This window comes from Bubalus kerabau, chromosome 1 (assembly GCF_029407905.1).
Source record: "Bubalus kerabau isolate K-KA32 ecotype Philippines breed swamp buffalo chromosome 1, PCC_UOA_SB_1v2, whole genome shotgun sequence".
Lineage (NCBI taxonomy): Eukaryota > Metazoa > Chordata > Mammalia > Artiodactyla > Bovidae > Bubalus > Bubalus kerabau.
Window position 1 is genome coordinate 75,109,908 of NC_073624.1, and position 13,510 is coordinate 75,123,417.

General features: G+C 41.0%; 1 protein-coding gene and 1 long non-coding RNA gene across 6 annotated transcripts in view; one reads left to right on the plus strand and one right to left on the minus strand.

Annotated features, from left to right (window-relative positions):
- Nucleotides 1-13,510, minus strand: part of GRIP1 (glutamate receptor interacting protein 1) — a 473,319-nt gene that overhangs the window by 17,565 nt on the left and 442,244 nt on the right. For all 3 annotated transcript variants that reach the window (XM_055579837.1, XM_055579830.1, XM_055579839.1), the window contains 2 exons: nucleotides 12,323-12,434; nucleotides 7,503-7,736 (listed from right to left, as the gene is read on the minus strand). In XM_055579837.1, the coding sequence (XP_055435812.1) occupies nucleotides 7,503-7,736; nucleotides 12,323-12,434 (346 nt within the window). The remainder of the gene's footprint in view (nucleotides 1-7,502; nucleotides 7,737-12,322; nucleotides 12,435-13,510) is intronic.
- On the plus strand, nucleotides 670-12,181 carry LOC129651182 (uncharacterized). 3 transcript variants are annotated; one of them, XR_008714065.1, is made up of 4 exons: nucleotides 670-791; nucleotides 1,614-1,735; nucleotides 8,869-8,974; nucleotides 11,353-12,181. It is a non-coding gene; the product is annotated as an uncharacterized LOC129651182 (long non-coding RNA). The 3 variants fall into 3 exon arrangements; XR_008714066.1 differs by lacking the exon at nucleotides 670-791 and adding an exon at nucleotides 1,146-1,190; XR_008714064.1 differs by lacking the exons at nucleotides 670-791; nucleotides 1,614-1,735 and adding an exon at nucleotides 1,939-2,821.

A 13,510-nucleotide genomic window follows, 5' to 3' on the forward strand; every position in this document is an offset into this window, starting at 1 on the left:
GAGTTGGACTATAAAGAAAGCTGAGCGCTGAAGAATTGATGCTTTTGAACTGTGGTGTTGGGGAAGACTCTTGAGAGTCCCTTGGACTGCAAGGAGATCCAACCAGTCCATTCTAAAGGAGATCAGTCCTGGGTGTTCATTGGAAGGGCTGATGTTGAAGCTGAAACTCCAATACTTTGGCCACCTGATGCGAAGAACTGACTCACTGGAAAAGACCCTGATGCTGGGAAAGATTGAGGGCAGGAGGAGAAGGGGACGACAGAGGATGAGACGGCTGGATGGCATCACCGACTCAGTGGACATGAGTTTGGGTAAACTCTGGAAGTTGGTGATGGACAGGAAGGCCTGGCGTTCTGCGGTTCATGGGGTCGCAAAGAGTCGGACACTACTGAGCGACTGAACTGAACTGAACTGAACTGAACTCATATCCATACATGACTCCTGGAAAAACCATAGCTTCGAGTAGATGGACCTTTGTTGGCCAAGTTACAACCTACCAAACTTTCACTGCACTGAGCACGAACACTGCTGGTGTAATTTCCTCATCCCAAGGAAGGCTGTGGTTTGGCACTACAAAGGTCCTCGAATAAGAACGAACTTTGTGCTTCATCTAAGGGGAAGAAAGAGAGCAGCTCTAGGCTAAACCACTATCAATGTGATCCTCACTGCAGCCCTCCCAGACCTCAACAGACAAGCAATGGAGCAGAAGGATGGTGGATGAAGAGCTTCAGCAGGCTTCTTTCCAAGGACCTGGAGAGAAACACAGTGACCCTCAGGGAGTCTCCTCATTTGTAAGTGAACATTCCGTAGATAACAGAATATAATCTATTAATAAACGCATTTGATCACAGCAGAGACAAGCAAAGCCATCAGAAGAGGAAGAATGATCCCCAGGCCAGGGCTAGACTTAAGGGAAGTTATTAGCATTTCTGAAGAGGGATGGTGGTGGGTCCTTGACAGAAATGAGAGATCAAAGACTGGGAAATCAGGCACACTGGAACACTGCCTAACAAGCCCGCCTAAGGGTCATCTGAGTCTAAGGTACCGCACCTCTGTTTGACTTAGCATTTCTATGGCTCAGAGCTCAGCCTCTGTAAAAGTGGACGGCAACTTGATGAGAAGTGATAGGATGCAAATAGAGCTCTGTCCCTTAGAAGAGAGAAGCTCAAAGGCTTTGCTTGTATTTCACTGTAAGTCATTGAGCAGCTTTCATTTTAACTAGGAAATCTTATTCTGACATTCTTTTTCTCCCCCTCCTTGGACTGATACATATATATTATTTTCTTTATCTTCCCTTTGCACAAATGTTTTTATCCCACTATTTTATCCTGAGGTAAAAAACTTTTTTTTCCCACATGAGCCAATCATTTGTATATAATTTTGTTTTTTACATTTTTGAGAAGTATGTCTTAAATTACAGACAAGGGAAGCTGATGGAAAAAATCCATTTTAAGGGCTGTCAGGGCTGGATGTCATTGCTCACATAAAATGTACAACCTAAATTCCAACCCTTACTCTGCAATTCCACATTGATTGTTAGCTGCCCCTGGTTTTACAGGGAGAGAATATGCTTGCCACACTGACGTGATACACATCCATTTCTCTTTGTAAAGAGGGTGTTATTCCAGTGTACAACTCCGTCTGTGGAGACTCTAAAATGGCTGCCTGAATCATCCTTAAGGCGAGGATTCTGAGGAGCTCTCATTTCCTGGGTTTCTGTCACTGCAGAGTTGAGGTAAGACTGAAGGTGACTTCACCTGGGAAACGCTATTTGTGAACTCTCTCGTGATAATGAGTGATCCAGCCCCGTTCTTGGTAAGTGAGCAAACTGAGGTTCAGAAAAGTGACGTGACTCATGACTGGCAGGTTGTGGCCAAACCTTGGCCTGACAGTTCATTTAACCTTGAGTACCAACTGCAAATATCTGGTGAGGAGTCACATTGAAAATAAGATATGTATTTCCATTTCATATTTCCTCCTAGGGTTCAGCCTGACTTGAGAATATTGAAAAAGACGTGGGCACTAAACACCCAAAATGACACTACTTCCAAGAAGTAAAACAACTTTATCATATAAAGAAGAACAAAAGTACACTCTCAAAACACTCCAATATGTTGAAATGGCAAAGTGAACTTGGCTGAGAGAAAAGCTGATGGCAGCAAATGTAGCTATAAGAATAAAGGGGTTCCTTGTGAGTGACTCAAATGTTCAAGAGTCGAGCTATCCGCAGCTATAAATAGCAGAAGATTCTGGAAAATAATTTTAAAAAACTTTCTGTAAAAAACAAAACAGCTGCATACAATAAAGGAATACAATCTGATTGAAAAACACAAACGACAGGACAAAAGGAAATGATTTTTTTTAAGTCCAAATGCTCTGAATGTGAATCTACAGAAAAAAGATTTTTGCCTTAAAATATGCAAAGAGAAGTGAAGCTAGAATTTATCTCAGAAATATATTAAGCAGACACGAAAGAATATTTAAGCTTCAGAAGGAAAAGAGGGGTTATCAATGAAATGCAGCTAAGATCACAAGCTCCTTATCTGCAAAGAGAAAAAAAATCTATGATAAGCTAAAATAGTGATACAAAGCAGAATTAATTTTAAAGATAAAATTTAGAAGCTCCAGGGTTAACAATGCAAACTCATTTCCTCTTTGCTCAGCCACTCAGCTGTTGCCTTGGATCTCCCTGACACAAAATAACCACCTCCTGCTAGCAAAACCTACAGGAGTGATTCCCAATCTTCAGGTGCAAAAGAATCCACTAAGGGGTTGTTAAAATGTTGTTTTTTTGCCTCAACTCCCAGAAAATGCTGACCAGGTAAGTCTGGGTTGGGCTTAGGAACCCACATTTTAACAGGTACCCCATGTGATGATGGTAAACGTCATCAGAGGTTCACATGCCAAATTATTCTCTAAGGCTATAGTCTGTAAACTTGTAGTTGCTACCCATTAATAAGTCTTGAAATCAGCTTAATATGACAGCATTTGAAAAGAAACAAAACAAGTCAATTTTTGGATTCATTTATTCAATACCTATTAGGGTGGCCAAAAAGTTTGTTGAATTTTTACATAAGATCTTACAGAAAAACCCAAATGAACTTTTTGGCCAACCCAATATATAAGTGTGAGTGTATGTGTGTACTGAGTTGTGAGGTAAGATGTATTTTGGATAACGTCTCAGCCAAAAAAGTCTGAGAGACACAAGCATCACTTCCCTGTGACACCCTCACTGTCCCTCCCCCGAGTCTAAGTACCAAATCATCACTCCAGCTCCAACGTCCTGCTCCAACCACAGGGCCGAAAGGGGAAGTGAGGCTGTGTTCTGTGTTTATTCTCAAGTGTCAGGAAGGATAACTAGTCTTTGGGGTTCAGGAATGAAGGACAGAAGACTTGTTAGGAGATGGCAGACCCTTGGACACAGTAGATGGTGTGAAATTAAAAAAAAAAATGTAGCCTCTCACCTGAGCTCAGCATTTTTGGAAGGTCTGAAGGAAGACAAGGGATTGGCAAGGAGGACTGGGTGGAAAATGAGGGGCAGATGATAAAGAGTCTGTTGAAGCTCAAGAAATTGGAAGATTAAGCCCACACTTTATTCTTTTTGTATGAGGATGATGCTAGTAACCCATCATCAGGAGATGGTGTGGCTTTTGTGTTTTCCTGTTCTCCCCAGGAATGGGGATGGATACTGGCCCATTCATTCCTATCCTCTTGATGCAGCTTCTAGTGACAGTAAGAGTTTGAAGGTACTGGCTTGGACAGACAGATCCACAACTTGTTCTCATGGAGACAGCTTTCACCAAGAGGCACACAGCCCCGAGAAAGATGGCAACTGGAAAATAACACCATGTGTTTTCAGAATGGGGTGCTATTGACCCTACCCAGCTTCTTTACTCTGGTCTCTGCAGCCCCTTAGAAATTTCTCTACTAAGTCAGTGGAGAAAAGTCCACCCAAGGGGCTCAATGAGAATCAGCCTTCATTCCGCTCGGCAAGCCATGCATGCAGTCTGACTTCGGGTTATTTTCAACTTGAGGAAGGGATGTTTTTCTCTTTCTCTGGCCCCATCTCCATACCACCCCCCAAAGAGTACCTTTTCCTACTTCTATGAAGGTTTAGTTCAGGCTAATAGAACCCTGGGCTTCCCTGGTGGCTCAGAGGTAAAGACTGCCTGTCAATGTAGGAGATGCAGGTTCGATTCTTGGGTCGGGAAGATCCCCTGGAGAAGGAAATGGCTATGGACTCCAGTATTCTTGCCTGGGGAAATCCCATGGACAGATGAGCCTGGCGGGCTACAGTCCAAGCACCCCAATGGGAAGATAATTCAATTCAATCAACAAAGCACTTGCTTTTTCATGGTGTCAGGTAATCTTCGTTCAAAGGGTGCCCGCAATCAAGACACAAATACAATTACCAGTCTCTGCTCTGAGTAAAGTGACTCTTCTAATCACCATTTCTCCCTTTAAGTGTTTCAAAACTGGAGTGTGGGTTTAGCAGCAAACATATGAATGGACTATCAGGGTCACTGAATTCACACCCACAAAGCTGCCTGAGATGTGAGCACCCACCACTCCCACAATTCCATACCGTCAGGCTGCAGGCTCCTCTGCCACATTTTCACATCACAAGCTCATTTTGGGTGTCTTATAATGCCCAGGACACCATCTACTTCTGAGCACCTTATTTTGTTTGGCACCAATTTGGAAGAAGAGTGAAGCCACATGGGAAATGCACTTAGTGCCACTATAGAGGGAAATGAGTAAACTGAAGGAAAAAAGAAGCAACCCATTTGCTAGGTCAAGTGGGTCTAGCATAGTCTGTGATCTGTGGTCTCTCAGTTCACACACTGCCACACAAATGTTCCAACCAGTCCATCCACTGCCACTCACGGTGCTAAGTGCATGATGCCTTTAAAGAGAGATCTATTTTCAGCACACTTTTTAAAACGTCAGCTATAACAACTTGCATAGCCAATTTACTGTCATGATCTTTGCTGACTGCTTTCAGTATAGGAGGGATGAGGAGAGAAGCCTTTTGCATTGCTGGGCTACCAAGGAATCTTCCTTTGAAGAGACTGCTTCACTCCAGAAGGAAAAATGGCTCTCTTCTACACTTGCTATTTCTCTATCCTGTTGTTTAATCACTCAGCCATGTCTGACTCTTTTGCAGCCCCATCGACTGTAGCCTGCCAGGGCCCTTTATTCATGGGGATTCTCCAGGCAAGAATTCTAGAGTGGGTTGTCATTTCCTCCTCCAGGGGATCTTCCTGACCCACGGATTGAGTCTTCTTCATTGGCAGGAGGGTTCTTTACCACTGAGCCACCTAGGAAGCCTTTCCCTATCCTGTAGATGGGGAAAATAAATGCTAAGACATGCTATTGTGTGAGGGGCTAAAAACGAGAAAAAATACAGCGCATAGCAGGCACTCATTGTTACCCTTTCCCTTTGGTGTTGAAGGAAGGTGAGTTACCCAGAACACTTGTTTTCCTGGGCAGCAGACTTTTAGAGAAGACGGGAAGGCAGTGTTCGTAAATAACTGAGGGAATCAGGAGGGGCCAGCCCTCCTCACGGTGCAGCAGAATTAGAAGTGACTATGCAGCGTCTGCAATTTAATCACCAAGGGAGTCCTTACAGCCTCCTAATGGTGTTTGTCAATTAGCCAATTAGGATATGTGACAGGTGGTGAAGCCTGATGTTTACCAGACAGACACATCAATTCAGGGTAACTGGATAAACTAACTTGTGGCAATAGGCTAAAGCTGGGTCCCCACCCTAAAATATCAGAGATGTCTTGACTTTTCTGTAAAGTCTGTAATGTCTCTTAATGCACAAGGCTCTAGTCATGCTGGCGTATTTGCACTGTCTCAGTACACTGCAATCTTCGACATCCTTCTGTATATGTTTCTTTCTGTGCTTTGGAATGCTTTCCCATCCTCCACCTTCCTGCAGAGTCAACACCTACATCTAGGAAGCATTTCTCATTCCTCTGTAGTGGGTTAGTGTCAGTCACTCAGTTGTGTCTGACTCTGCGACCCCAAGGACTGTAACCCATACGGTTCCCCCGTCTGTGGAATTCTCCAGGCAAGGCTACTGGAGTGGGCTACCATTTCCTTCTTCAGGGGATCTTCCCAACCCAGGAATCGAATCTGGGTCTCTTGCACTGCAGGCAGATTCTGTACTGTCTGAGCCACCAGGGAAGCCCTTAGTGGGTTAGGGTGCCCCCATCTCCAAAGACAGTCTAGTCTTGTGTCTGTCGTTGTGGTAATCCCATTATCTTCCCACTGTTTTCTGGACTGTCTTCCCAGTAGACAATGTGCTCCTTGGAGATTTACAATACATTCTTTAAGTAAATAAATGCACAATCTATGTACTGAATGAATGAATCAATGAGTAAAGAAAGAATGAACCCAGGATTGGAACACGAATTCAGAATCCAACCTCCCACACAATCCTTTCTTTCACCACAGCCTTTGTCAGCAGCAAAATAGCTACTGTTAATAGGTGGGTAAGGAGATGAGTCGGTGGTGGACAGGGAGGCCTGGCGTGCTGCAATTCATGGGGTCACAAAGAGTTGGACACGACTGAGCGACTGAACTGAACTGAGGGAGACTAAAGTCTTTAGAGGAAAAGGAGAGTAGTTGGCCTGTTACCCCTTCTTAACCTGACATTTATTTGCTCTTCTGGGTAAGACAAATAACTTATCTCTAGTTAACAGATTACTAACTACAGATCTTCTTTGTAAGAAGAATGGAGTGAGACAGTTACTAACTATACCTCCTTATGTATTAACTGCAACAAAAAGCGAGTTCTACAAAAGAAAACCAGAGAAACCTCCCTTCCATTGATTTCGTTGGCCCTGGGCTCCACAGATACTGTCACCTACACCTGCCTTGTTTAAATTCTGCCAGCAACTTGAACTCAGCTTTGTTTGCAACTTTGAGTTTTCATCCATGAAGCAAAGTGAGGCAACCGCCTTAGCAGAGATGAAACATAACCAGGCCTTATCTTGTCTAGACCAAGGACATCTAAATTATGTCTCAAGAGAAGTTTACACTCCGTGAATAACATAACCATCTACTGAGAAATCTGTAATTGATGATTAATCCTTCTAATATCACCCTGGAAACCCCTTTTCAGTGTAGCTAGGAGTGTACAGCATTTAGAAAATCTTTTCCCCTTCCAATCAAGTTGAAATAACAGACCAACTCATTGAAGCTCCACTTGACACTAGAACCTCAAGCTTCTGCAGGAAGAGTTTGGCCATAAATACATCTGTGATCAATTCACTACTTGAAAGCCAATGTTCTCTGTTTTATGAAATCACCTCTCAAAGATCATGTTTTGAGAACCATCGGTCTCTGATGATCTGCCCTTAAGCTCTGGCTTCTTTCCTCGGCTGAGCCCACAGTGGAGTGTCATGATCATGCTCAAATCAGGGCACTCAATGCTGAGCAGAATGGCTATGAAACATGACCCCCAAGGGAAGAGAAGAGAGTTTCCTGACCTTGTGCAGCTCCACAGGAGTTGGGGACATGATCTCCTTTATTTCCTGCTTCATTTTTCTCAGGGTGACAGATTTCCTGCCCACATCTGAGGGCAGAGTGTTGCTGCGAGTGGTCTGGCTATAGTGTGGCCGGGAGCTGCTCCGTTCCTGGAAGCTGGCCTGTCGCCCCAGCTGACTGCGAGATGAAGGGGCCTCGTGATTCAAACTCATCGTGCTCCCCGACATGATCGTTGCCTGCGGCAGTGACAATTTTCAGAAACAATTAAGCCATCGAGTAAGAGGAAGGTTTGGCTGCTCAACATGAAGCACATTTCTCCTGCTCAGTCAAAATACAGTCTCTTCAGGACATAGCCAAAGGCTGGAGAATGGAGGTACTGACTGCACCATGAAAGTCTGGGAAAATGCTTCACAAGAGACATTTACAATGCACATAACAAATCCAATTTAAGTACTTAAGCCATTGAGTTTATTTAAGCAAATACCACCCCTGGCAGTTTGGAGGCACGCTGAAGAGCTCTAACATCTGCTTACTGCAAACTACATTTTTAAGCAGAAACTTTCCACTGAGTGGGCTCTAAAGATGGGACTTATCAGGCAACCTTCAATATATCTTACAGAAATGAACTAAGAACTTCTTATTGGAGATCAGGCAGCACCTCCAGCCCCACCCGTAGGTAACAACAGGCTGAAATGAGGCTACTGATACAAAAGCGAGGGCTCCTACTCAATGTTGCCTGCCTAGCTTTGGTGTACTGTCTTCCCTTTGGCCACGTGGCCACCCCGAGAAGTCAGTAGATGAGTTAGGTCTCCACATTACTTGGTATAGGTCATTGTTTCTTAGAAATGACCCATGTGTAAGATCCTCAAAGAGACGTGCTACTGGAATCAACCCTTTGCTCAAAAGCAAAGGGACTTGAATTTTACCAGTGAATTGAGAAGTGTTCAGTTTCAAATATATTGTCCCTGTATAATACACAACAAATGGCAAGATTAGCTCTCAAAAATGACTGAGTCTCAGAAGTGGAACAAAAAAAAAAAGCATTTGAAACCAGTATCATGTTGGGAATGTTCATTTCTCATGGTTAGAGGATGCTAAAATTCTGCAAATATGCCTGTAGCCAGCTCTGTATTCTTCCATATAACAGTTACATAATGGTATACCAGCATCAGCGAATCTGCCCGAAAAAAATTCCACATGCCATATGGAATGACGAATGATCATGATGAATGATCATTACAACATGATCTAGTGGTTTATATTGATACTGATGCTAAATGTAACAGAAGTGTAATGTGAGTCCTTTGAATGTATGCAGACATTTAACAACTTTATGAGTTAAGTGCTGTTATTCCTCCTAATTTATAGGAGAGGAATCTAAGGCACAAAGAGACTGACCTACCCAAGGTCCCATAGGTAGTAAATGAGCCGAGTGCACCATCTAAAATTACTGCTCAGGAGGGAACACTGCAAAGTGAGTAGAGTTTTTATTTGTTACCTCACTAGGATTTTATAATTCCAAGCTTCACCTGGTGTTCAGCTATATACATGCCACTAACAAGATTTCTAAATGACAGCCAAGTATTGGCACACAGGTATGTAGAAAAGAAACAAAATAAGTGAACTTACGAATATCTTGACTACATCAGTTATCTTAATGATAATTTTGAAAAAAAGAAGTTAGAGTGTTAATATGTGCTAAGTACCATATATGTGTGTGTATATGTAGAATACCATTAAATACTTACAATAACTCTATATGATAAAGTATTATACTTATTATACCTCCTCATTTAACTTAGGAAGGGGATGCCTGGATCAATGAAGCAACTTGCCCAAGAGTCTGGGATTGCAACCCTAGCAATGTCTCCAAAACCTTTAATCTTGCCTACTAGGCTATATTGATTCTTAGTCGAGCATGAAGTTGAAACATTTAAAATTGGCTTTTTTAGTAAAAAAAAAAAAAACTTATTATTTATCCAGTGTGAATTATCCATATCATGGTTTATTTCAGATAAATTTCCTTTAATTGAAACCTTTTTATTACTAGCTTGTTGGTAACATGGGACATCCTTTTATTTTATGGTACTTAACTCACATATATCATTCCTTGTTTAATCTGCTGTTCCTGAAACCATTAGACGATTATTTTCTTGCTGTGGTGAGCATCCACCTATTGTTTTTACCTACTTAGACTAATTATTTGCTTTGTTAACATTTATTTTTCATACTCATTTTTCATTAGACTGGCAGGAAGCACATTGGAAATCAAATTAATCACTACAGCGGGAGACAACTGTTCTACTTTGATAAGCCTTAGCCGTAACAGAAGTCATAATCTGATCTAGAAATGGTTCTGATGGAAGCAATGACATAGTATCAAAAGGTCTTCAGATCACATTTTCAAAGGATGAATTGATGGCTTTGTTTAAAGTGAATATCAACTGAATTAGTGACATCCCTGCAGGAATATTAAAATTAAAACACAAATACAAAATTTAAAAAAAAGTAATTATTTAAAGTTTCTTAAGATTTGTTTTTGCTTCACGAGTATGTACCACCAATTTTCATTTTGCACAATTTGTAATTTATACATTTTCAAAATCATCAGTGAGATAACCGACGTGCATACAGCTTAGAAGGAGTATGTCCAAAAGTTCTCTATTTGACATTTAGTTAAACCTTCTTCTTATGTTATACTAAGGAAAAAATAGTTAAGACAGTATTCATTACTCAAAGAAGTAGCAAAAAAATAATTTCTATTGAGCATTTATTAAGTGCCATGTTCTGTGTTGTGTCATATAAGCATTAGTCATTATAATCCCTGTATTTTAAAGAAGAAATAACTGATAAAAGAGATAAAGTAACTTGTCTAAAATCTTAGTTTGAATTTCTCTCTCTTGTTAAAACTGTACATTTTTCAGCACTAAAGCTGAACCTAAATTATTGCTAGCAATGGGGAAAATGACTAGTATAATTTTCATTTTCATTTCAATTGTAATCATTTTTTATCTTAGCTAATCTTCTACATTTGTTACATTTATAGTGTGCTTTAACTTTTAATGCTAGATATAAATTTCATATGCAGGAACCTAGCTCCAATAATATTTTTGGCATAGTAGCACTTGAAATCAAGGGATCAGAGTTCATTCAAACTAATAAGTGAATATTCCTTGTGCTAAAAGTGTGAATAAGACTCTAATTTATGGATTTGTCAATCATTCTAGTTGAAAATTTTATTTCTTTTTGACTATTAAATTCAACCCATTCTTTTTTTTCCTGGATATATAATTTCAAGGGCCACACCTGCCTGAAGTGATGTTAGAAAAAATCTATTGGCTGTTGCAACATAAATTCTATACTGAAGGATGTTGTTTTCATCAGGTAACTCAATTTCTGGGTGAAAACACAACCTGACTGTATTACTTTTTACATCATCTTCACTTTGTTAATACCTAATGTAGAAGAAGCTATGAGAAGAAAAATGGGTTCTTCAAATGAGATTTCAAAATGAAAAATGCAAAAGGCATATAAGCCAAAACATGCTTTTAAAAGCAGTACTATGTTAAAAAAATGTGAACTGAGATCTTTATTCAATTTGGTACAATGCTGATCATTCTCCATACAGGAAGTGGTAAAAGTTTAAATAAGCTACCTGATACTTAAGCATTCTATATTTTTTGAAAGTTGCATGAAAACAAATCAGTTGCTAACATCTTAATTTATTTACATTTTGTAGGAGTATCCATCTCCAGGTCCTTTAACTGTGCTCTGAAGTTGAAATTCATGCCAGGTAATACCATGATGTTTACAAATTCAAACTAATATTTTTCTTTATAATTCTCTTTGCAGATTCACAAACATTGGAGTCACATAAAATATCCACACATGCAACTGAGAAGCAAAATAATATAAAGATGAGTCATCATTTTAGAACTGCAAAAGTTCCACCCAGTTAGGCCATTCACATTCCTTATGGTGACTTGGGGACCTCATACGACATCAAAATAAAAATGAGACTTTTGCCACTTTCTTTTTTACAGCTCAGAAAATTTAAAAGAACATAAAAGGAAACAGTCCAGGACTTCCCAGACCAAAGTGTGAATACTGTCAGCAAATTTACGGCTTTGATTAAAGAACTCACCAGGAGTTCTGCTATTATACTCCATCTCTCTGCAAGTCCTTGAATTCACACTAAGTTAGCACAGAAGCAGGATTTGCAATTAACAGCAATGTACTCTGTAATATTTTGGCTGCTGATCAAACAGACTGGCCTTTTTTTAACCAGCTGCATTGTCATCTACTTTAAGGGCAAAATGAAGTAAAATCAAATTCCTCTTATGTTCCTCTTCACAATCAAATTAACGTCTCTACCAGATACAAATGAAAACATGCCAAAGAAACCTTTCTAAAGCAAATCAGAGAATGAGAGACGCCACTGCTGAGACTGAGCTCGCCTGAGCGATCCGGTGGCAAACAGGGACAGTCAGGGTTAGCAAGGAGCAATGGCAGAGAAGCCACAGGTCAGTAAGCTCAGGGTGGGGGCAGAAAGGGGGAAAGAAATACTTTTAACTGCATTGGATAAAATCAAATCACTGTCCGAAAGGCAAGGGGGCAGGGAAGGCAGCTTCACAAGCAAAAATATAAACAGAAAGGGTAGCTACCAAGAGATTCATGTTTCTCAAAGACACACGCCTGTCAGCTTTCTCCTGTGGAAAGGGGTTAAAGCTTTTAAATGAACTGGTGTGACTAATGCCAACTCAAAAGGACCAAAAAAAATGAATGTAGAAACAATGAGAGTAAGTGGCAGGACCGAGGCTACCTCAAGTTCTCTCAGAATCCCGGATTGTCCACAGGTTTCCAGATCCTCCAGCGCTTGGGACCAGAAGTTCTCCTCTTGCTCGGCCTCGGTACTGTCGGGAGCCCCTGTGAAACTGCTGTCCAAAAGCACAGTCTTGGTTAAGAACTTACCAAATATATATGTATATATCCATTTATATACATGTGTGTGTGTGTGTTCAGTCACTCAGTCATATCCAACTCTTTGCAATCCTATGGACTGTAGCCTGCCAAGCTCCTCTGTCCATGGGATTCTCCAGCCAAGAATACTGGAGTGGGTTGCCATTTTCTTTTCTAGGGGATTTTCCCAACCACAGGAATTGAACCTGAATCTCCTGCGGGCAGATTCTTTGCACCATTTAGGAAGCCCAAATACATACGTGTGTGTGTGTGTGTGTATGTATGTGTGCGCGCACACATGTGTGTCATGCTGTGCTAAACTGCTTCAGTTGTGTCCAACTCTTTGCGACCCCATGGGCTGTAGACTGCCAGGCTCCTCTGTCCATGGGATTCTCTAGGCACAAATACCAGAGTGGGTGGCCATGCCCTCCTCCAGGTGATCTTCCTGACCCAGGGATTGAACCCTCATCTCTTATGTCTTCTGCATTGGCAGGTGGGTTCTTTACCATTAGCACCACCTGGGAAGCCTATATATATATATATATATATATATATATGTATTTGGATCCAGAATCTCCCTCCCCTTCATCTCACACACAAAATAGAGATTCATTTTGGATCTGGCTTTCTTTCAGTTGTGGCCTCCAAGTCAGGCCAGTTCTAACAGAAAGACACTGTAGGAAATTAAAAACGTCTCAAAGACTGGAAAGACCATGGTCTTAATAACTGAATTCACGGATATTGCTGAGTGAGTTGCGTCAACATGGCACTGGTGGGGATATCTTTCAGCTACCCTATCTGAAGGGAAGAAGAAATCAAAGTGTTCCTTGAGAGAGAAAAACATGTTTTCCCCGTACATCAGTATAGATCAGTTAAATGCTATCAGATTTATGAGTTTCCTTAAAATATTTTGGTAAGGAGCACACTGCTAAAATAGAGTCTCAGTTAAAAATATCGAATCCTCAGTTTAAAAAAAATTTTTTTGTGTGTAATTTTATGTGAAGCTGGGCTTCTGTGGTGGCTCAGATGGTAAAGAATCTACGTGCAATGC